The sequence below is a fragment of the Enhydra lutris genome, unplaced genomic scaffold (genome assembly GCF_002288905.1).
Source record: "Enhydra lutris kenyoni isolate GAN:26980312 unplaced genomic scaffold, ASM228890v2 scaffoldscaffold15, whole genome shotgun sequence".
Taxonomy (NCBI): Eukaryota; Metazoa; Chordata; class Mammalia; order Carnivora; family Mustelidae; genus Enhydra; species Enhydra lutris.
The window spans coordinates 32885965-32909962 of record NW_019154099.1 but is presented as its reverse complement, the minus strand read 5'-3'; the positions used below and the strand labels follow the sequence as shown (position 1 = coordinate 32909962).

The following is a 23998-nucleotide window of genomic DNA, read 5'->3' as shown; positions in this document are numbered from 1 at the left end:
CTTTCCCTGGCCGTTGTCAGAGCAGTAACCTTTCCCTGTGAAGAACGCATCTTGCTGTGGAATTAGTTTATTGTGCCTACACAGAAGGGACAGAACTAACTGTAGTTCTTGTTTTTGTTGGCTTTGTGCCAAACTGTAATTTCTCTTCAGCATCACTCATATGTCTCTCTTTCAAACACCCCCATCACTCACCAAAAAACTGTTCAATCCCTCTTAAAAACAAAATATTACCTCAATAAGTATAAATAGATAAAATAAGAGATCCAGGCTCTTAGACAAGAAAAATGGAAGTGAAACATTCAGGATACTTTCTGGAGTCCCCTCCTGGATTTAGAGCTCCAATTAGTTTCATTTACACAGAAGAACTACCTGTTGCTTCTGTTTCTTTTCTCAGGTCTTTTGGCTGAGACTGCACTACCTAATCACACTTACCATTGCTGAATTCCACTGAGCAAGGAGGATTTTTGTAGGAATGTGATTTAAATTATGGAATGTTTATACTCCAGGTTTCCTGCTGTTCATCATTCTTTACCATAATCTATTATATAAGCACCTACTTTGCCTAAAGCATTGTGTCAGACTTTGCAAATGACTTATGGTCAATAGGACAAAATATTTGCCCAAAGAGATTAAAGAGATGATAGAGAAGATGAAGTATTTACATAGATACCATGAAATAACAACAAATATGATTAGTTATTTTAACACATAAATAGTGGAGCTTTAATAACTTAGAAAAACAGAAGTCACATCTCCCTGAATCATTCTGGGAAGACTCAACAGAGGAAGTGATATCTGATTCAGATCTTGAAAAATATGTAGGGCTTGAATGGATTGACACAGTGGCCTTGAGGCTAGGAAAAAATGGCCATATGGGTGGAATGGCATAAACAAAGGCAAGGTATCTGGAAACCGTAGGAAGAAAGTGGTTTAATTTGGCATTGCATGCGGGATAAATGTAAAGGCGAAGTCAGAAATAACTCTGGAATGTTAGGTTGGAAGGAGCCAAGTTAACAAAGGTTAAATGTAATTAAATGGGCAATGGGGAGCTGGCGAAACAGTTGTTCTAGTAGAATTTTAGGAAGAAAACTCTGGCAGTGATGGCTTAGGGGAGGAAATGGTTAATTTAAAATGGCTTAGGAGGAGCGCCTGGGTGGCTCAGTGGGTTAAGCCTCTGCTTTCGCTGGCATTGCATCAGCTCTCTCCTCAGCGGGGAGCCTGCTTCCCCCTCTCTCTCTGCCTGTGGCTCTGCCTACTTGTGATCTCTCTCTCTCTCTCTCTCTCTCTCTCTGTCAAATAAATAAATAAATAAATATCTTTTAAAAAATGGTTTAGGAGAGGAAAGACTGAGGGAACGTAAGTAAATCTGGAACGCTAGTCTAATAATCTATGATGGAGTCGATGCAGATTTGAACTGGGGTGAGGCCATGTGGGCAGGAGGAGAATCTTAGGCTTTTTATGCATATATGCCTGATACTACATTGAGGGGAAAGACATGGAAGAATCAAGAATAATTCCAGAAAGGTGAGCTTGGCTGAAGGAGAGAACAGAAAGACGTTAGGAAATAGCGCACTTGGGAAGGAAGGTAAATATGGCCTAGGACATTCTAGTGAGGGTTCTGGGAAGACAGATAAGTTGAAATCTGAGCCAGCAACATAAATACAGGACAAGGACTTACAACAAGGTCAAAACCACAAACAGCTGAGGTGAAGGAGATGAGTATAATCACCAAAAGACAAAGCAGAGGAAGAAGAGTATTGGTAAATGTCCATCTGACCCGCTTTTCAGGGACACTTATCTAAAGAGACTGATTCTTTCTTCTTTTAAATTATATTTGGTAAACAGCATGGGGATCTTGTTTATATCTGGAACTTCTAAAGGTACTGGTTAAGCTTTTTTGAAACATAAAGAAAGGAAAAACATAAGCTCAAAGGCTCTGAGCTCTTACCCCTTGTTAGTTTTCTGAAGTGAAGTGGCCACTTTGATGATGTTCTCAAGATCCTGACCCCTTCAAAGGATGAAAAGGAAACACAAGTCGATGTTGGTACAGCTATCTTTGAGGTTGTCTGAAATCTATGTTTTCAGTAAAGAAAACAATAGTCCGTGTGTTCAGGAATTATTGAGTTTAAGTGCATATGAAATAGTTCTATCATATCAGCTCATGGGGTTTGCAGGTGTGGGTGTGCGCACATGCAGGTGCACACTCCCCCCGCTTCCCCCCAACCCCCCGCCCCACAGCAGTCATTTAACTGGGCATTGGCTCTGCCATCTAGTGCTCACTGAAATAACTACAGTTTCTCCTGAACACATTGGCTTCTCTCTAGTTCTATACTTAGAGGATATGGAAAAGAAAGCAGAGTTAACTACTCAAGTAAACACAGAAGTGTGTTCAGAGATTTTTTGACCAGAGCCAAAGAGCATTAAGCAACATGTCCAGATGATTAATTCATCCCTCACATGTGGTGAAAGTGTCTGTCTTCTTAAGCTTCCAAAGGGAAAGTACATTTTAAACTACAGGGTATTTGGAAGCACCTGACACAGAGGGGTTGAATCCACACGAATTTCCCTAGTGATCATGGAAAGGAATAATTGGGAACACCCTCATTGATGTTCCTGTAATTAGGAACTGTGTTTCACAGCAAAGGAAACAGTCAGCAAAACAAAGAGGCAACCCATGGAATGGGAGAAGTTACCCTCAAATGACACTACAAAGGGCTGATATCTAGGATCTATAAAGAACTTCTCAAACTCAACACACACAAAACAGATAATCATGTGAAAAAATGGGCAGAAGACATGAACAGACACTTCTCCAATGAAGACATACAAATGGCTAACAGACACATGAAAAAATGTTCATCATCACTAGCCATCAGGGAGATTCAAATCAAAACCACACTGAGATACCACCTTACACCAGTTAAAATGGCCAAAATCAACAAGACAGTAAACAACGTATGTTGGAAAGGGGAGCTACCTTACATTGTTGGTGGGAATGCAAGTTGGTGCAGCCACTTTGGAAAACAGTGTGGAGGTTCCTTAAGAAATTAAAAATAGAGCTTCCCTATGACCCTGCAATTGCACTACTGGGTATTTACCCCAAAGATACAGATGTAGTGAAAAGAAGGGCCATCTGTACCCCAATGTTCATAGTAGCAATGGCCATAGTTGCCAAACTGTGGAAAGAACCAAGATGACCTTCAACGGATGAATGGATAAGGAAGATGTGGTCCATATATACTATGGAGTATTATGCCTCCATCAGAAAGGATGAATACCCAACTTTTGTATCAACATAGATGGGACTGGAAGAGATTATGCTGACTGATATAAGTCAAGCAGAGAGAGAGTCTATTATCATATAGTTTCGCTTATTTGTGGAGCATAAGGAATAACACGGAGGACATGGGGAGATGGAGAGGAGAAGACGGTTGGGGGAAATCAGAGGAGGAGACCTACCATGAGAGACTGTGGACTCTGAGAAACAAACTGAGGATTTTGGAGGGGAGAGGGGTGGGAGGTGGGGTGAGCCTGGTGGTGGGTATTATGGAGGGCACATATTGCATGGAGCACTGGGTGTGGTGCATAAACAATGAATTCTGGAACATTGAAAAGAAATTTAAAAAATAAAAATAAAAATTTAAAAAAAGAACTGTTTCACAAACAATGTCTCATAGAAGGTTAATAAGGTTCCATGAAGAAAGAATTTTGCAGTCAAGTAAATTTGGGAAATATAACCAACTTTTGGAGATTCAGAATGTATACAAGCACATTGAAGGTTCTGAAGAAGTCCTGTGGTAGAGAACTCTACTTTGTTGTGTCTCCTAAATGGGTCGGCCATGAAATCCCTCTTTCACAGAACATGCATTGACATCTTGGGGCACATGGGACACAGCTTGGGAAGTGGTGAGATGTAGTTGTACTTGAAGTTACTTAGTAAAAGGTAAACATTATTCTCCCCAAAGGTAAGGTATCCATGTGATGTATGTTTCAAACTCAGACTTTTCTGAGAATCAGGGGAGGTAACAAAAAAAAACACCCCAAAATTACACAAGTTTTGAACTTTGAAAAATCATTGGTCAAATGGATAAGATGGTAAATTTAATGTTATATTTTTCCATAATAATTAAAAACTGGTTTATCATACTGATAAACCTATAGAATAGCATTATTTAAAACTAATTTTTAAAATAGGGGTTTTTGGGGGGCACCTGGGTGGTTCAGTCAGTTAAGCGGCTGCCTTTGGCTCAGGTCATGATCCCAGGGTCTTGGGATCAAGCCCCACATAGGGCTCCTTGCTCAGCAGAGAACCTGCTTGTTCCTTTACCTCTGCCTGTGGCTTTGTCTACTTGTGTTCTCTCACTGTCTCTCTGTCAAATAAATAAATACAATCTTTTTAAAAAATAAAACATAAAAATAGGGTTTTTTTCTAAAAAATAAAAAAAATAATAAAACCAGGATATAACCAAAGTCTATACTGAACCAGATGGGATGAGTAAGACAATGGGCATAAATCAGGACTGTTAAGGGGAAAGCTTACCCAAAGATCAATACTATTTGCGAGCCTTTTTCTGATGATGTGGGTAGGGCTGGATATGGCCTTATTATACAGCCAATTCTAGCAAAGCTTTTGTAGAGCAAGTTCAGTAAAATGACTATATTTACACCTATTCATTTAAACATCAGCACATCTGTATCACAGACCTTGGGACCTAATTCCCAAGTGCTGGGAATTTTCCCTTCTTAAGGGGCTTATTTTATTCTGTTATCATGTTCAGACAATTTTGGTTGCTTTCTTAATGTAAAGCTAAGAATAGAAATAAAAGGAACAAAATTCTGTAGGTACATATAAAAATATTAATTACCCGCTATATTGAAGCCAGCTGGAGGCTTTTTGTCTATTTGTCTATTTTGTCTATTATTAATTATCTTGTATTTTTAAGTATTCTAATAAGACAAACATTATCATTTCAACAATTACATAGATATAAATAGAGATCATTTTACCTTATATTTCTTTCAGCAGATCTGTTGGTTTCTGTATTTACACCTGGTTTAGGTGGACATATTTGCCTATATTTTCAAAGTTAAAGATAATATCTGTTAGGTAATAAAAACACTTCTCTGCTAAATATAAATTTTTAAGGAAACATTCATGTTCAAAAAGATCACAGAGTGTTGGATCAATAGCACTGCTTGAGATAACAAACCTCACTTTAGCTCTTTTGGTTGGCTAGAACTCAGCCATTTCTTATTTGAAATTTCTGAACTCTATTGCAATTTGTAATTTAGCTTATCTCTTTTAATATATTTTCAACCACTAGATATATCTAGAAATATCTGTCTTAAATGTGTTTATGTTCATCTTATTTTAGTCTCCAATCATCAATAAAGCATTTTCATACTTCTCTCTTAAGGCTCTTTTTTGTTATTGGGCATCAAATGAATGATTTTTTTTCTTAAAGACTTAATCTATTTGAATACAATCCAAAAATACATTTGCTCAGATAAGATGGGAAATATCTTAAGTTTCTAATACACAAAGTTAATAGAACAAGTTTATGATATTAGGTTCTGTCACAATTTATGATATGAGGTTTTTATCTGTTATTTTCCTAAGTATCTGATTGACCTACTTATATATTCTTGCTTGTTCTCAAAAACCTATATTCAACTATTTTTTGTCCTCCTGAGGACATTTGTTAATTACATAGGAAACACTTCCCTTTCATATTCTTTCATTAAAATCATCTTGCTGTGATTAAAGTAATCACAGAGTTTAAAACATGCAAGTTGTCCTAATTTTATTTTTAAGATCACTGGTAGAAGAAAGAAATTAAAGTAATAAAAATGGATTAGACCAATTCCCATGAAATTTAGCTTTTTTTAAAATTTACACAAGCTTACTGCTCTGGAGTTGCTGATTTTAGACTAGAATTTCAATAGTACTAAAGCCAATGTATTTAAGGCCCCCTAAAAATTCCTATTCAAATTAAAATTTAATTGCTCAATACTACAAAAGGAAAAATAATATAAGATAAAAAACTCCAGTTATTTTAAGAGTATAATTATAATCATTGCACAAATAAAAAGTTATAAATTTGGTCTATATCTTTCATTAATTCAATGAAGAAGTATTTTCTTGGCTCATAAAAAGGAAAAGTAATATCTTCTCACCCTAAGGACAAAATTTCAAAGATTCTGCAAAGTTTCACTGAATAGATATTCAGACCTGGGTTTTTAACTCAATAGGCTTAACACCTAACACTACAGAGTTCTGCTGCCCAGTCAGCATTTCCTAGCTGAAGCTACCCTCTTCACGAAGAATAGTTCTAGAATTTTCCTTCACGTTGTCAACAAAAATCACCATCAAAATGTAAAAATACAAAAGAATCAAAGGCAGGCAATCAAGCGGATCTAACGTATTCAGTCTTCAATGAGATATTTTTAAAATCTCACAATGATAATGGAAATGTGCAACGTACATCTCGAAAAACAGCTCAAGATTACTAAACAGTTTAACAGAAACATGTGGGACATTTTTCAGATCTTTGAATTTGTTTCTAAGTATTAATTATAGAGTGTCAGAGATTCAAAATGAAAAAACAAGTCTGTCTTTTTTCTCTTGATTCAGAGAACATTTTTTAATTGTAATAGTTTTGAAATAAATTGCAAATTCCTTAGCTAAAACAATACTAAAAACCTACCTAGAAGTATTTCTAAAATAAGGAGGGTTTGAGCAGTAACACAAAGTTTTAAGAGCATCTTTCATCAGAAAATATAGCTTTTTTTTTTTTTTAGAAAACAGAGCTTTTAATGGGAAATTTAAGTGTGTACACACACACACACACATAGTTTCTATCTAGATTATCTATGTCAAATATTATATATGTATACATATATATCTATGTGTGTATATACACAGGAAGAGAAAGAAAGAGATTCCTTATATAATGCTTCCTCATACATAAATTAGAAGAAACCAGAGGATAAACATTTTCTGGACATGAATACTGTTCAGCTTCTATCTTGAAGGTGTATCCATAAGACAGGATGTGGCTATAAGTATTCAAAGGCAAACATAAATACGCACTTGTGTTGGCAATTAGAAAAGCTTTACAAGTGCTTCTTCTGTGAATGTATGCACAAAACATACCCACGCTTTGCACAAAACAGGTCACAATTCATTTGCTTTTCATTTCTTTAATTTCTTCATTTGAGCAAGAGATTCTGGAACGCCAGGTCTCACCTATTCTCCTGTCTCAGCTGGTTAGGAGATGAAACAGGAGAACTGGGCTTTGGAGGTACTGGAGGGTGAACAGTTGGTTCCCTTTAAAACAGAAAACAGCAGTTCATTTCACCATGGAGACATGGCAAATTTTAGCATCTATTAACCAAATGTACTTATGGCCTATATGGAAATAACTCATGCATCTTCCACACCCTGCCCCCCACCTTGCGCGAGGTAGCTAAAAGGCTAGAGTCTATACAGCACTATACTTAAGAGGAGTCAAATATTTAAATTATGGGTATTTTCAAAGTTCATTTAATCAGATTTTTGGAAACCCCATCCCCTCTCACTATAGTTTGAGATATAATGTGTCCTTTTAAAAGCTTAATCTTTTGCTAGACTATCTAGCTCAAGCTGTGGCATTTTGGGTCAGCAGCGCGTGAGCGTAGTAAATGGTTCTTGGGCATTAACATATAATCTTCTTTAAGAATTATGTCAACCATCAGGCTGCTATGGAAACAGCAAGAAAGGTTTTCAGTTTTACAGACCTCAAGATAAAGTTGATTTGAAGCTCTTAACTAAATCTGACTTAAATATTGGCAGCACAGGCCAGTTTGCTGCTAGCAAAGCAAGTATATACTGTCAGCCTAAACTTTCCAACCAAGAGCCAAGGCAGACTCTGAGCCAGTGTGATTTGATAACCTAGGAACTGCAGACAGGCAATTATGTCCATCATTTGGATGGAGTCAGTACCTTACCCGGGTCATGTCACCCCCCACCCCCACCACTACCACCCTAGTGACTCCCTATTAAATTCCATGCCTAGTTAAAGTACATTTGTGATCTCGACTCCAGGTACCCCTCTGGCTTCTGCCACATGCTAAGTGAGCACATATGATCTGGAGTCCAGCTGTCTGAACTGTCAGAGCTATGTGATAATGGGTCAACCTGATTCCATCTCTTCATTTGTAATAACCTTTCTCATAGGATTGCTGAATGTTGTCAGGACTAAATTAGACCATGCTCTTATTTAACAAACATTTATTGGCAGCTTTCTACATACAGGTACTCTACAAAGTGGATAATCTGGCTCCATAAGCACCACCTCCCCTCAACCCCGCCAAATTTTGCTAGGAATCCTTGGGCAGTATCAGTAGCTCAGCTACTGGTTTGTGGTCATGGTTCATGGTCACGGAATTAAACCTAGCTGCCATTGTTTTTCTATTGACACATGCAGCAGCTTAGGGGGCAGAAACAGAGGAAACCGAGAGTTGGATTTAACTAAGTTTATAATTCAGCCAAGTGAGGGCAACAAAGAGAATGATGGTGAAGGAGGATGAGGAAGGGGGATGTGAGGAAGTGATGATAAGGAAGGACCATGGGATCTGAGATGGACATGGAGGGAACAGAGGATATGAGGGGAGAGGAAATGTGAAAAGTCAGTGGATTGGTGGTTGGTGGGGACAAGGCTGAGAAACTTCTGGAGTCAGAGGACTGGTGAGAATGAGCTGAATGGAGTAGATAGAAAGTGGAAGCAGAATGGGAAGATTTTGAAATTTGTATGGTTATTCAGAAGGGCAAGATCTATGGGTGGCTAAGGTAGGGCAAAGGACAAGATTATTGGAGAGAAGATCAAGAAAGTGAGAGGTCAAAGTGGGGAAGGATCCTCCACATGGATTTGGAAATCACCAAGCATTATGAGACACATGTGAGACAGACAATGAACCTGGTGCCAGCATCTTCAAAGAGTGCGGGTGAGTGACTCTGAGACCTACAGATGACTGCAATGAGGAAGAGAAGCTCCTGATGCCACGATTTCAAGAAGATGGAGCAGTTCTAGGAAGGAGAAAGCTAAAATTGATAAGCAGTAGCAATGAGGAGCAAACAAGACCTCTCCTCTTCCTCTAGATCCTGTGGAAGCAGAGTCCTCTGGGAGAGCCCAACAGAGCAGAGTGCCATTGAGCCAAAGATGAGACTGTAGAGCACCCAGTTGTGATGAGAATAGCGGACACATCCAGGGTGGTACTATGGAAGGTTTGAGTGGTTAGGCTACTGTTAGGTCAGGTCAGGCTCTGTGACGGACAGAGCTCTGTGGGGCTAGTCCTGGTGACAAGCAATGGTCAGACTGGGCTTCTCCTGGGGAATCCATAGCCATAGGGATGGAGGACATGATGCAATTAGTTCTAAATCTTTCTCAGCAGAGAGTGGGAATGATTGTCTGGGTGACAGGCAGTGGAGCAGCAGAGTGCAGAGCACGGTGGGTCTCCTTGCTCTTGTGTGGACAGCGGCACTGAAGCCCGGAGAAGGGCCTACAGAGCATTTAAGCTCTTAGTGGCTCACACTAAGTGCTCACTCTATGTGTTGTGTTGTGGTTGTTGTTACCCCATGTGAACCCAATACTTAACTGCCAAAACGCTTGCACTCCTAACGACCCCACCACCATGTGCTCTCTGCTCTCTGGCCTACATGCTTCTTCCTTTCCCCTGGATACTTCCTTCCTGCCCTTCAGACTTGGCTTAGACATTACTGAGTCTGGTGGTACCAAATCTGTGCTGGATATATCCTTATGTCTCCCCATAGTACATCCTCTTTATGGCCTATATCTCACTGTTTTGGATTACAAATAATTTTCTGTCTCTATACTGGGCTGAAAGTTCCTAGAAGGATAGTTATATCCCAAGTACTAGGACTGTGTATGATTTTGGTGCCCAATAAAGATGGTGTTGGAGGGGGAGACGAACCATGAGAGACTATGGACTCTGAGAAACAATCTGAGGGTTTTGGAGGGGAGGGAGGTGGAAGGGTTGGGTGAGCCTGGTGGTGGGTATTAAGGAGGGCACGTATTGCATGGAGCACTGGGTGTGGTGCACAAACAATGAATTCTGGAACACTGAAAAGAAATAAAAAAAAATAATAAAAATTAAAGATGGTGTTGAAAGAGGGAGTGATTGGCTGGATTTCTATTTGGTAAGGAAGAAAATGAGTAGTGAAGAGGCGCTTGAAACTTCTAAAATCTGTTCAAATTTAGCAAAAACAATTTATAAAAAAACAGTTCCCTGTTCTGGTTTAGTGCTAGATTTTACAATTAGATATTATTTTATTTGAACTACCATTATCTCCTGTTCTCAAAAAATATCCCTGTGTTGGGAATAATGGGATATCACAAGTGATAATGTGTCTTTTGTGTATCTGGGTGGATTAGCTGATTATATGCTTTTCCTCCAGGGGCAGAGGAAAGGGGTAAGAAGGTGGTCAGTCCTGGCTAGTAAATCTGCACAGGACACTGGATATCTGTGAACAGGCAGGAGAGAGGTAAAATGATGGAAAGGAGGATTGCAAAAAGGAGAAAAAGGATGGTGCCAAACTTCGCTTATGCCAGAATCACATTGATAAAAAGCTACATTTCTTCCATGTTACAATGGCTAAGTCCTCAGAGAGGTGGGTAAATATTGACCGGGTGTATCCAGGAAACAGACACGGGGAGAGAAGTAGATCTGGGGACACGGTGCAGATATGGTTTGAGGATGACCCAGAAAGAAAATGTGGGCAAGCAGTTGTGAAGGCCAAGAGAAGCAGAGGAGCACATTTATTTCCGAGGGCGCTGCATTCAGACCCCCGCTGGGCCAGGGCTAGGCAATGCCACATTTACTTCCGTTCACCTCAAAGGAGCTTTCGTTTGCATCTCTGCAATGACGGCCACAGATGACAGAACCCAAACCCTTAGGGGCAATGAGAGAAGTCATTCATGCCATGCCAGGAGCTTGATGGGATGCCAAGCAGGGGGATTAAAATGCAAGAGCAAGGCAGGAAGCTGTGGCCTGGAATGTTTTGAAGAGAAGCAAACAAGAGACATGGATGTGGAATGATCCTGTTTGAATAGCGCTTTGAGATGCAATGTTTAAGCTTGGATAAGTTGACCCTTGGCTCTACCCTCTGTCTTTCCCTCAAGCCCCCAAGACCCTTTGCAGGGTTGACACCACCACATGAGTGGCTATTATTGTTAAGAATAACTTCCAGGAATAAAAAGGCAGCTTTCACAAGAAATGGGAAAATTTGTAGATAATAGCCCAAAGGCCAGAACTAATAGAAATAACCCTGTGAAGCAGTTTATGTTACTTCATTTTCACGTGCTGCTACAAAGATCACTTCTTTCCATTATGGCTATTTTGCACAACATGCCTGGCTCTGTGACTTCTGTTTGTCTGCCTATGTGAAGAGCATTTCATTACTGCAGCACACACCCAGGTTTGAAACAAGAATAAATGACTGTAATATTTAACTCTGAGTTTTGTTTTTACTTCCCATTATGCTTAGTCTTTGTTTCCCACACACAGAATTTTTAACAAGGACAAAGGAGATGGAACTTATATTTTTTTGAATTTTAGTGCCATGCTAACTTTTCCAAGCTCTCACAAACATTATTTTAGTCCAATCATACATCTATCCCCTGGAAAATAGTTTTTTTCTAATGAGTCAAAACGGTTGAGTAATTTTCCTTGCATCATGGTGCTAGTAAGTAACTCAGCCAGGGTTTCAACTTAGTTTTTCTAATGTTGAATCTCATGTGCTTCTCTGTAGTGTACTGCATTAAACCAATACTCTTTTCGATATTCCCAGGGAAAATCTAATAATGATAGATTGTCCTGCATTGCTTCCTTGCCCAAGGACGGCATTGTTAATGAGCGTTTATACCACAGATGCCTCAGGTATATTGTTAGGACACATAGCAATACAGAACAAAATTTAAAAACTAGAAAAGGGGCAGTCCCTGCTCCCAAGAGCTTATTGAATGTGCGGCATATGTTCAAAAGAATGATTACTGCAATGAAGTCTCATTTCCTGGTGGCCAGGGGCCATTTCAATAAACCATAACCCAGTAATAGAGCATGTACTGGACTTAAATTCCAGAGACCTAGCTTGTAGACTAGCTTTGCCACTAACTCAGTTTGACCCTAGTAAAGCAGCGGATTCTCTCAACCTCTGCTTCTTTATTAAAGGAGAAGATAGGTCCTGATCTGTCCCACGTGACTGTGGGAAAGCAGGGTCATTGCAAGGCATCTTCAGCTCACAGAGCCCCGAGCACTTGCTGTAGACTAAGCACCTTCAAATGTACGTAGATGCAATTGTGGTTAATACAATTTCAATTAGCATAACTCATCTCAGCTTTATAAGAAAATATGTCGATATTTTCCAGTAAATAGACATAAAGTGTCACAAAATTTTAAGCATTGCTGAATTCATAGAAGCTTTTGGTCCTTAGATATTTTCTCAAAGACATAAGAAAAAGAACAGCGCAATTATTATCAGGTGAAGTAAAAAATCGTAAACATATATAAAACATACAAGTATAAAACTTTTAGAAGAAAAATCTTTGTAACATGGGTTAGGAAGAGGGTTCTCAGATATGACACCAGCAGTACAACTCATTAAAAAAAATAATAATTTGATAAGTTAGACCTCATTAAACTAAAAACTTTTGCTCTGGAAAATACATTATTTTTTTTTAAAGATTTTATTTATTTGACAGAGAGAGATCACAAGTAGAGAGAGAGAGAGAGAGAGAGAGGAGGAAGCAGGCTCCCTGCCTAGCAGAGAGCCTGATGTGGGACTCAATCCCAGGACCCTGAGATCATGACCTGAGCTAAAGGCAGAGGCTTAACCCACGAGCCACCCAGGCAGCCCTGGAAAATACATTATTAAGAGAATGAAAATATAAGCCACATTGGGAGAAAAATATTTGCAAATCGCATACCTGACAAAGGACTTGAAAGCAGTATATAAAACTTTTAAAACTCAAAAGTCAACAGTAAGTAAACAAACTACCAAGTGAATAATATAGGCCAATGATTTGAATAGATACTTCACCAGAGAAGATGTACAAATGATAAGTAGCATGTGAGAAGATGCTTGACATTGTTAGTCTCTAGGGAAATCCAATTTAAAACTAGGATGAGCTACACTACATACCTATTAGAATGGCTAAAATAATTCTTTTAAAAGCTGACAATACTTATATGATCTCTCTGATATGAAGAATTTGAGAGGCAGGGTTGGGGGGGTCATGGGAGGAAGGAAGGGAAAAAATGAAACAAGATGGGACCAGGAGGGAGACAAACCATAAGAGACTCAATCTCAGGAAACAAACTGAGGGTTGCTGGTAGGAGTTAGGGGCGTTATGGACATTGGGGAGGGTATGTGCTATGGTGAGTGCTGTGAATTGTGTAAGACTGATGGTTCACAGGCTGTACCCCTGAAGCAAATAATACATTATATTTTAATTAAAAAAAAGCTGACAATACTAAGTGATATTAAATAAGTGAGACAACTTGAAATCTCATGCATTGCTGGTGGGGTGCAAAATGGTACAGCCACTTTTCAAGCTGGCAGTTTCCTATAAAGTTAAACATATGCTTACCGTATGACTGAGCAATCCCACTTGTAGGCATTTATTCAAGAGAAATAATCATGCCAAGAAACATCTATGCACTAAAACCTGTATGAGAACATTTGAAGCCCCCCCCAAAACAACCCAAATGTCCTTTACCAGGTGAATGGATAAATAACTGCGTAGCTCCATATAATACTCAGTAATGAAAAGGAATAAACAGCTGATGCATACAACAGCATGGATGAATTCCACATGCATTACGCTAAGTGAGAGAAACAAGATCGAAAAGGCTACATATACATTAAATACATATGTATTTAATATTCTGTATATTCCTGACAGAGGAAGAAGAAAGATCAGAAGACAAAGAAGTGCCACCACATGTGCAGACAGTCCTAAGTAAAATGGGGTCCTCGCACCCCCCCCTTTTCCCACTGCCCTCCTCCTAGGCACTTGGAAGCCCCGTTCCTATATCACAGTATGCTCCTGTCACGCACACTGCGCCGTACCCAGGATGCCCTGTCTTCTTGCTCCAAAGCCATGCCCTGTTCATGAAATTCAAGTCACCATACTTCAGCATGTCCCAATTCTGCCCAGTTCTAACAGGAAAGAAACATGATTTAGGTCATTAACACTAAGGTTTGGATGACCAGAGACAGCCCCTTTAACCTCTTAGAATTTTCATGCTTTTCTCTGAGGTGAGATTTACAATCTCTAACTGATAGATCTTCAAACAATACTACTAAAGGGTGAAAAAAAATTTTGTTTTAAATCAAACTGTTTGCTTTTTATGGTTGGTGCAGAGGGAGCTGTAACTTGGCAGGGAGCTTGTCCCTAGGTATTCTGATTCTCACAGCTTCTTCTTTGCCCTGCTTCTGAACCTGAATATCCCCCACTTCATCATACTTCGAGGGGCTTCCCCAGCAGCAGGAGAAGCAACAGGGGCTCCTAGGGATCAGGGCTGGTGGAATCTGGACTGGGGGAAAGCAAGGATGACTTTGTTAGTTGTTGTTTAAATGTATGAGTTACTTAAAGCCAGTGTTATGAAACCAGAAATTATGTTGACCTCATAGGACTGAAAAAAAGCAACTAACTCAATGCTAAAGGTTAAGCCCTTCACTGACACATTTTGAATTAGCTTTCTCCTCATTCTATTCAAATAATACTATTCAAAAATAAAGCTTTTCAAAACCTTATTTCAGGTTAATGTTTTAATTATTTTGAATGTCTAGAATGGGTATTTCTTTTCTTTTCTTTTCTTTCTTTCTTTTTTTCTTTCTTTCTGACAGAGGGAGTACTTGAGTATACGTGCGAGCAGGAAGGGAAGGGGCAGAGGGAGACAGAGAATCCTAGGAAGTCTTCACATCCAGCCTGGAGCCAAGGAGGGGCTGGATCTCACAATCCTGAGATCATGACCTAAACCAAAATCAAGAATCAGGACGCTTAACTGAGAGCCATCTAGGTGTCCCTACAATGGGTATTTCTAGGCATTCAGATAATATTTTAAACTCACTGTACTTTGACATTTTACTAATGGTCTTAGAATCTTAATTTTTATGAAACAGATTCCAGTTAATATAAGAATTTGGTTGAGATAAAAATAAAATATATTGATTTAATACCATGACAACAAACTTTGCAGAGTGTTTGGTACCAATAGAGTTAAAAATGTAGCAGTATAATTAGAAAGGTTACATTTTACCATTTATAGTTACAGACAGAAAAATATAACTAGTGCAAAGTTGCCATGGCAACTCACATCTCAATCAGGATTTTCTTTCCTCCTTCAACTCCACCAACCAGCTAACTGAAAGTGAAATCCAGTGAAGAAGAAGAGATTGAAACAAATATGGATGAGAAATTATAAAAGTACATAGCAAGCCTTTAAATATATGGTAATTTCCTAGACAAATTTGTTAGGTGAGTTTCCACTATTTTAACTTTATCAGAAGCTATGTGTTTTATTCTCTATCTTTGGAAATGATTCCAGAAAAAAAACACATTGGTGTTTTGGTAGTGATAGTGCTGGCAGTAGCTTAATTGCTGGTCTTGAATCACCATAATGGGTAACATCATAAACATTCATATTGTCTGTTAAGCAACTACCTTAAGTCAGCTTCAGTGAGTTTCTTAAATGAGCTCCACATGCCATTTAACCACTGAATCTCTAAGTCACTTTAACACATAGATGCCCTTAAATGTATCATAAAGAGAATACATTTAATGGTCGGTACTGGAATCAGAAGCAACTTCAACATCAACTTCCTAGAAATTCTGTGTCCACATTTCATTGTGCTGTTATTGAATATTTCTCACGAATGGCGACTATTATCCATGTCCCAGCACAAGCTTGGCAAATGCAATCACTCTTTTGAAGGACTCAAAAATGAGGAAAAGTTTAAGAACTTGAAAACTGAAGACATATCCAAATGATTGGTGACAATTAGTTTTGCATCAAGCTTTCTGACACATCCTAAAGCAAAAGAAGTGGGAAAGGCAGACTTCACTGGCTCTTACCAAGCAATTACCCATAGTGATGACATTTGCACTTCCCATTATATATTTTATAATCTCTAGCATACACTCAGAGTTCAAATCACATAACAGCAAACCACTAACTCTTAAAAAAGAAATATGATATTCTGAAAAGATACTTAAACTTATCACAGAATATCTACAAATGGATACAAAGGGATGGATATCCCTTTGACATTGAATTTGCAATTACTAGATTTCCTGCTACCACTAAACATAACTGATAGAGGATGAATGCAGATACTGCCTCTTGGATAGAAATCCCATAGTTTCACACACGTGAACAGATACATGGGTGTGTGTGCACACATGCATACACACACACACCCACACACACACACACACACCACTCTCTGGCACTAGAACCTTTGTCCTGCAATCCTTTCTTCTTGGAACGGCTCCATCCCCCCCTTATCTCTGTACTTGGCTTCTCTTGCCTATCCTACTGTACCTCAAACACAACCTCTACTGGCTCCCCCTCCATGTCTCCACATATTTTGTGGCTATTGCAATCTTTGTGTTTATTATACCCTCAAGGACTTGCTCTACAATTCATTGATAAATTGATATTAATATGTACTTATTAACAAGTTACTATGGATAAAATTGTATGGATGACTCCTAGAATTATAAGATGATGCCATCTAGTTAATGAGTATACCATGAAAATAAGTAATGTTCTAAGGTAATGGGCAATTAATTGCCAAGTGAGGATTGTAGAGAATAAGCTTTTTGAGTTCAGATGACAAAAATAACCCCTTGGACTGAGAAAGCTGTGGTGGAAGTGAGATTCATACTAGACTTTGAAAGTTGGGCTGGTTTGGGATGTAGAGAGCATCCACTCACTCTGCCTCCCTGCTACCGATCTCATATTATACTTCACCTTTACCATGCAATTTTAAGAGAGTCTCATTTTCTGGTTCCTCCTTCACCACCTGATGTGTAGACACACATCAAGGTTCAACTTTCATTCTCTTCTCATTTAATATTTTCTCCATATCTGAAGATACCGTATTTAAATCTCTGGTATCATTTCCAAACCTGGGTCTGTGGCACAAATGTCTTGCCTGAGCACCTCCCCCATCTCCCACTGTTTGGTACTTACCTCCACAAATAGACACTATCTGTTCCAATCAAAGCTCAGCCTCTTAAAACCAACCGTGTATTCCCCATTCTACTCCTGTTTATTCCTATACTGACTGGTGGCATCACTGGGCTTAAAATCACCCTGTGTATTATGTAATTCCTCTCTTCCCCCCAAATGCCACACCTCTTTCAGGACCTCTTCCCTGAATCCTGTAACTTTCTTTACAACATCAGAGTTCCCAGAGAATGTTGATGCTTTTCTCATGATCCCACAGCTGATCTTGTGTTGTGATTTCTTCTGTGTCCATGCTATGCAACTCTGGGAGCCATAAAAGACCTCAAACTGCTGCTGCCTCTCAGAGTTCTCTGACCCAGGACTGCCTTCCATTCTGCTGAGTGGCATCATCTAGATATGAAAGCCCCCTCTATGAATCTTCCTTTTGTTCACGAGTTCCCTTGCCCTCTTCCCCTTCTGGGTGGTGGCTCCTGTGCAGTAGCTTTAGGAAAGTCTTATGTGGGAGTGACTCCCTCCCCAGACAAATCTATCAAAGTGCCATTCAAATAAGGTTCAGAGTATGCAACTACCTGTCCCTCCCCCCGTGGTCATAATCCTTTTTCTTGAATGGCACCCAAGTCCCTCACCTTCACTACAGTGACTATTGAAAAAGAAAAAGGAGATAGATCAATGAAAGTTTTGATGTTTTAAGTGTGGGTGACTGGATGTTTATATTATTGTGACACAAGAAAATAATTTTATTTTTAAAAGTAGCATAGAATGTTTCCCAAAGAGAGAATATATCATCATGTTTGGTTATGGGGATGAGATTCTCTGAGAAGAGCCTGGCACAGCAAAGAGAGAACTGAACTGCCCGCATAAATAATTAATAGAAATTTGAGGGGTGGAAGGAAGAGGGGAAAGGAGAGGGAGGGGGTACGGGGAGAGAATAAGAAAGATGGAGGAAAGAAGGAGTGAGGGGCTGTTGAGCAAAATACAACAAGATCAGGCCTGCAGAGAAATCTCAGCCAAGAAGAAATAACCCATAACAGGTGTGGCCAAAGAACTACCAAACAGGAATTTCTAACATTACATTTGACCTTGTTTGGGCTGGGCTTCTACAATGTATTGCTGGCACTTTTGCCATCCCACGTCTTTATTGAAATCTTATACAGGTTATATGTGAACAAATCAAGTGGGGGAAGCTGCCATCTTCTATACCTGAGTGACTACGAAGCAGAGAGGACAGAACAGACAGAAGTGATATTTTGAAGAGAAGACAGATGAAAACATGGCCACAAGAATGTAAGTGCCTTCAAATGGGGGAAAAGACAGGATTCTAAGCAGAGAGGAACTTATATGCTAAGAGTCTATAGAAGGTAGGATATGGTGCATTTAAAACAGATTATGTGACCAGAAAAGAGAGCAAAGGGGAGTTATGAGGGATAGAAGCCAGGTAAGGGCAGTAGTCAGTACTAAAGATTTGGGTCTTTATTCTAAGAAAAATGAAAAGTCATATTTTTATTTAGGAGGGAGATATGTTCCAATTATCCTTTTATAAATATCGCTCAGGCAGCTGTGTAGAGAAGAGATTAGGGGAGTGGGTATCAGGATGGATGAGGGGAGAACACCTAGATAGCTACTACTGTAGTCCAGAAAAGATATGATAATAGAAATGGATGGAGGCATATGGATTCAAGAGGTATCTTGCAGATAAATTGATAGGATTTACTAAATGGATTGGATATTGGTGATTAAGGGGAAAAAGTATAAAAAATAACTTTAAGTTTTCAAGGGTCAATGGGCTGAAAGACGGTGTTTTTAGTTGAGACAGAGCACCAGGTTAGTGTGGAAAATTAGGAATTTCATTCTGAACATGTGAGGTTTACAAGACTTTTGAGAAATATAAGGGAAGATGTTGAGCAAATAGCTGTCCAAAGTCACTCAGAAAAGAGGTGTGGAGCGGCTATCAGTGGAGTCAAGAGCACACACGTGGTCACTGAGGTCCTGAGCATGGATAACCTGTGGAGGGGCAGAACACAGAACAAGAAGAAGGGAGGAACTTTGAAGCTTCAGGAGCATGAACAATAAATGGCTGGTATAGGATAATGAGGTGGCAAAGGAGACTGAGAAAGAATGGTTAGAGGAAGGAAACCCAGGAGTATGTTTGGGGTGTGGAGTAGGGGGGTTTCTCAAAAGAGAAGGAGAGAGATTTCCTAAAGGCACAAATAGCCAGTAATGCCCTTTGAAGGGTCAAGTAATCACAGGGACTGAAATGTCAACAAGAATTTATCAGCCAGGTCATTTGTGATGTTGAGGAGAGCTGCTTCTACGAATTTATGGTGGTGGGAACCAGAGAATAAAGATGGCAAGTATCATCAACTTTTCTGAAAACCTCGGTTGCAGTGGAGAGTGGTACCAGTCGAATTGATTTGTGTAATTCGGCTATTATTATTATTATTATTATTATTATTATTATTTTTAAGTAGGCTCCATGACTAGTCAGTAACCCAAGGTGGGGCTTGAACTCAAGATCAGGAGTCAGATGCTTAAACAGTTGAGCCACCCAGGAGCCCTTAGGCTTTTCTTTTTTCTTTTTTTTTTTTTTTCTGAGAGAGAGAGAGTGAGAGTACTTGTGCATGGGGAGGAGGGGGGCAGAGGGAGAGCAAGAGCGAGAATGTTATGCAGGCTTCAAACTCAGTGCAGAGCCTACCCAAGGCTGGATCTCACAACTCTGAGATCATGACCCCAGCCAAAATCAAGAGTCTGACACCATCAACTGAACCACCCAGACCCCCCTAGGATATCAATTTCTTAGAAGCTATTTTTTAAGATGAAAGGGGTTTGAATATAGAAGAGAGGGAAACCAGTGAAGCAAGGATTTGATCACAGAGGTAGGAGGAAAGACTGATGACAGTAACACGGAACAGCAATTATAAAAGTTAAATCTTGATTCAGTCTTAATTAAAATGAAAAGAAATTATAAGTTCTGGGGCATTTGATAAGAATATTTCAGAAGAAATAACCTTGTTGATGTAGGGGGTCATTCAAATATGATGCTAGATTTTTCCCTTCTCAGCAAGAAAAGGAGGAGGAGGTCAGAAAATATTTCCATCCCAATGACCAAGGAGCTGCCTTAGAAACCAAGAAAAGGTTTTTTTTAAGTTTCAAACTTTAAATGCTATATGTCTTGTTATCATGAATCACAGCTTTTCTCCTTAACCTTGTTTTATTTAAAAAAAAAAAAAAAAAGCAAAAGGCTTTCAAAGATATTTAACTCTTAACTCCAAAATTCTGTTTGATCACCCAGATCTCAACCTCTCATCATAAGACTAATGTATATCATACATAAAAGGATACCTGTTTTAAGAAATTGCTTTTTTTATTTAGCTATAATATATGGTTATTTTAGAATTCTCATTTAATCTCTAGTTGAACTCACCAGTCTTATGTTAATTGTACCCAGACTTAGATGTAGATATAGTTATAGGTATAGATACAGAAAGACACATAGATGTAAACACAGTCCTATGTAGTCACAGGTATAAGTATACATATACATGTAAATAGAGATAAAGCTATGATAGCATGGGTTCCTCTGCTGGTAAAAGAGCTTGAGACACTTTGTAAGGCCACCTACATTATGCCTGTAACAGATTTTAATCCAAACATGATGTCCACACAGGTTTTCAACCCAAAAACAACTAAGTTTGACTTTTCCATATTCTATGAGAAGGGAACAAGTGAGGGATGACGTGATCCATGGTGTCGAAGGCCATGGAGAGGTCAAGGGGGAGAAAAGTTGAAGAAAAGGACTCACTCCAACAATGGCTGGCAAGTCTGGTGGTCGTTTCAAATGTGCAGCACAGACAGGGTGTGTGAGAGAAAATGAAATCTCTGGGAATGATCCGGTGATGGGAGAAATGAAGGTTCACAAAATGAAGACTAGGAAGGAGACCAAGAGTGCCAGTAGTAAGGGGAGATTCTCTTGCAGGAGACGTGAGAATGGGAAAAGAGAGAAGGGGACCAATGTGTAAGTGAAGGATGAGGGAAATATGTTTAGCATCGAGCTATTAGCTAATATTAAAAATCATAGTCCTCCATTTTCATTTTTTTGACCTATTTTCATTTTCTTTGTGTTCTTCTGGGGACAAAGATCTCTTTTTCGAGTCTTTGGTTCTTTTTATCATTTAATAATTGCTTCTATTTTTTCAGCTTTCACTAAAAAGGCTCTTTTTCAGCCCTAGGAATGCATTGGCATTAAAGGTGAGAAACAGAAGCTGTACTCTGAGCTCTTCCAAAGAAAACCACTTTCGAAATCAAAGGCATTGCTATATTGTTATTATTCCCTCCTTTCCCTGAAAGCCTGGCATGACATTAGCTTGGATCCTCCAAGAGGAGTATTTCAGTTTAGCCATTGTATTAATAATCTATGCCTCTAAAAAAGGAAAGGATATCTAAACTGATCAACCTACTCCAAAAATCTTCTCTTTCCTTTAGTTTTGGTACTATGGATCTGATCCAGGAACCAGAAATAGGAGCACTGTGACTCATTTTATCTTCCACGTAAATTATATCCAGCAATGCTTAAGTTGTAAGGGCATATAGCCAAGCACTACCAGCTCTGTGCAGAGATCCACAAGCTCCATAGGCATTGAAAGCATGAGATACTAACTCATAAATAATCCTTCTGTATTCTCACACAGCTATACAACCAGTTGCTTATTATAGTGACAATTTACATTAATATTGAAAAAATAAATAGACGATGAACATAAGATTTTAGAAATAAGTAATAAATATTCCCAACTATCAGTTATCATCTATCAAGACAAAATTGGATGGATCTTAAAATACTCAGAAAACAACAGTAACTACCAAAACTCCTAGTTATTATTTTCCCCACTCAGGTATCTCCATGAAAGGTGTCACTCATAGAGACATACCTAAACCCTGCCTGAGGGGAAAGAAGGTTTTAAACTAGAAACATAATCCATCCTTGGCAGTTCATATAATTGGAAGTCACCTATAGATGACTTTCTTTTTCTTTAAAGAGAAAATATTTTAATAGAAGGGAGATACAATTCTAAGTTGTGATTGTTCAACAAGTTTAATAAGTTTACATGTAAAACTAATATGTAATATATATAAATATATATATATATATATATATATATATATAGGTGCAACATGTGTGAAAAAGTTTGTTGACATCCTTGTAGAACCAACCTAAATTTTAATAAAGGACACTGGTTTCCAAATATATCTATTATTTGGAAATAAAAGAGACATCAAAAGCCTACACAACAGATGACAATTTTAGGAAGTAAAACAATCTAATACTAAACAAGCATACTGTTTAATAACTCTTTTTCCAATGGTTGCATTGGGAAAATAAGTCCCACTGGAACATGGAAATGTTCACTAAATATATTCTGGGGGTTGAAGACATTAAAACAATGTTGGATACCCTAAAACAAAACCAAATCAGAGACTTATTTTTCTTTGTGTGTTAGAGATGGCATAGAATATAAGAGTTCTGCACAAATGTCTACTTCTCTGAAGATCAGATGGTAGGCTCCATGTTTTGCTCTCTGATACATCCCAAGATATTAGGAAAATATCTGGAATTCAATAATCATGTATGAAATCAAATGCTTGTTGACATTCCTAACATGGATTTTGTAGAACAAAGTACCCTCCACATAGTCTATTATTTTAGTTTTAATTATTGATCTCAACAACAAAAAAATAAAAGTAGAAAACACCTATTTATCTCTTAAAGTTTACAAAGAGCTTGCAACTCACATCCCCATCTAGTTGTCTGGGTTCATGGCTGCCTGGAAGCGGTTGGTGTACCAGGAGCCCACAGTGGAGCCCTGTCTGCTGTTCATTCCATTCTCTCTTCTGCCACTTGTAGGTTGAACTGTGCTCCCCAAAAATTCATATGTTGAAGCCCTAACCCACAGGGCCTCAGAATGTGACCCTACTTGGAAAGAGGGTCATTACAGATGTAATTAGATATGTTAGAGGAGGATAGGCTGCATATCCAATATGACTGGTGTCCTCTTAAGAAGAGCAAATGTGGAAACAGACACGCACTCAGGGAAAACATCATGCCAAGATGAAGGGAGAGATCTGGATGATGCTTATACAGACTGAGGGATGCCAAAGGGTGCCTGGAAACCACCAGAAACCAGCAGAAAGTGTGAAACAGATTCTCCCTACCAGCCCTCAGAGGGAACCAACCCTGCCAACACATTGATCTTGGACTTCTAGCCTTTGGAACTGTGAGAAACATTTTTGTTACTCTCCCCCACCTCTCCCCAGTTTACAGGATTTTGTTATGGCAGCCCTTAGTAAACTCATATAACCACTGACTCCTCATACCTCAACAGATTTCCTACCAGAGGCACTGGTAGCCTGACCTCACTCCCACCCAGCACTGTCTTGTTCAGCGGTCAGAATTTACAAGATCTCTTCCAATTTATTCCAAAGCTCCCTCTATTATACACTGTCAATACCCAATGTATTCTTCCATTAAGTTACATAGCAATTACATCTGACACCTTTCCCTTACCTTCTGGTTGTTCCCGTGCTTGGGGTGGAACTGTAACCTGGAGGAGGAGGCGGAAACCAGGACTGTCTGTTAGGAAATGACATCAGTTATAAACGTGGTGCTTGAAGACTTGATCCCACCCACATGTCTGCCAGGAAAAGCTGAAAATAATTTGACACTTAAAAGGTACTGAGATGACTTTTC

The 23998-nt window shown here is 39.0% G+C and overlaps 1 protein-coding gene across 11 annotated transcripts in view; it reads right to left on the bottom strand.

Annotated features, from left to right (window-relative positions):
* The window catches only part of LOC111146985 (sciellin), a 162559-nt gene that overhangs the window by 47709 nt on the left and 90852 nt on the right, over positions 1-23998 (bottom strand). For 8 of the 11 annotated variants that reach the window (XM_022502799.1, XM_022502801.1, XM_022502800.1 and 5 more), the window contains 4 exons: positions 23816-23881; positions 7250-7330; positions 5008-5073; positions 1949-2008 (listed from right to left, as the gene is read on the bottom strand). In XM_022502799.1, the coding sequence (XP_022358507.1) occupies positions 1949-2008; positions 5008-5073; positions 7250-7330; positions 23816-23881 (273 nt within the window). The remainder of the gene's footprint in view (positions 1-1948; positions 2009-5007; positions 5074-7249; positions 7331-23815; positions 23882-23998) is intronic. The other 3 variants (XM_022502802.1, XM_022502803.1, XM_022502804.1) reach the window with 2 other exon arrangements.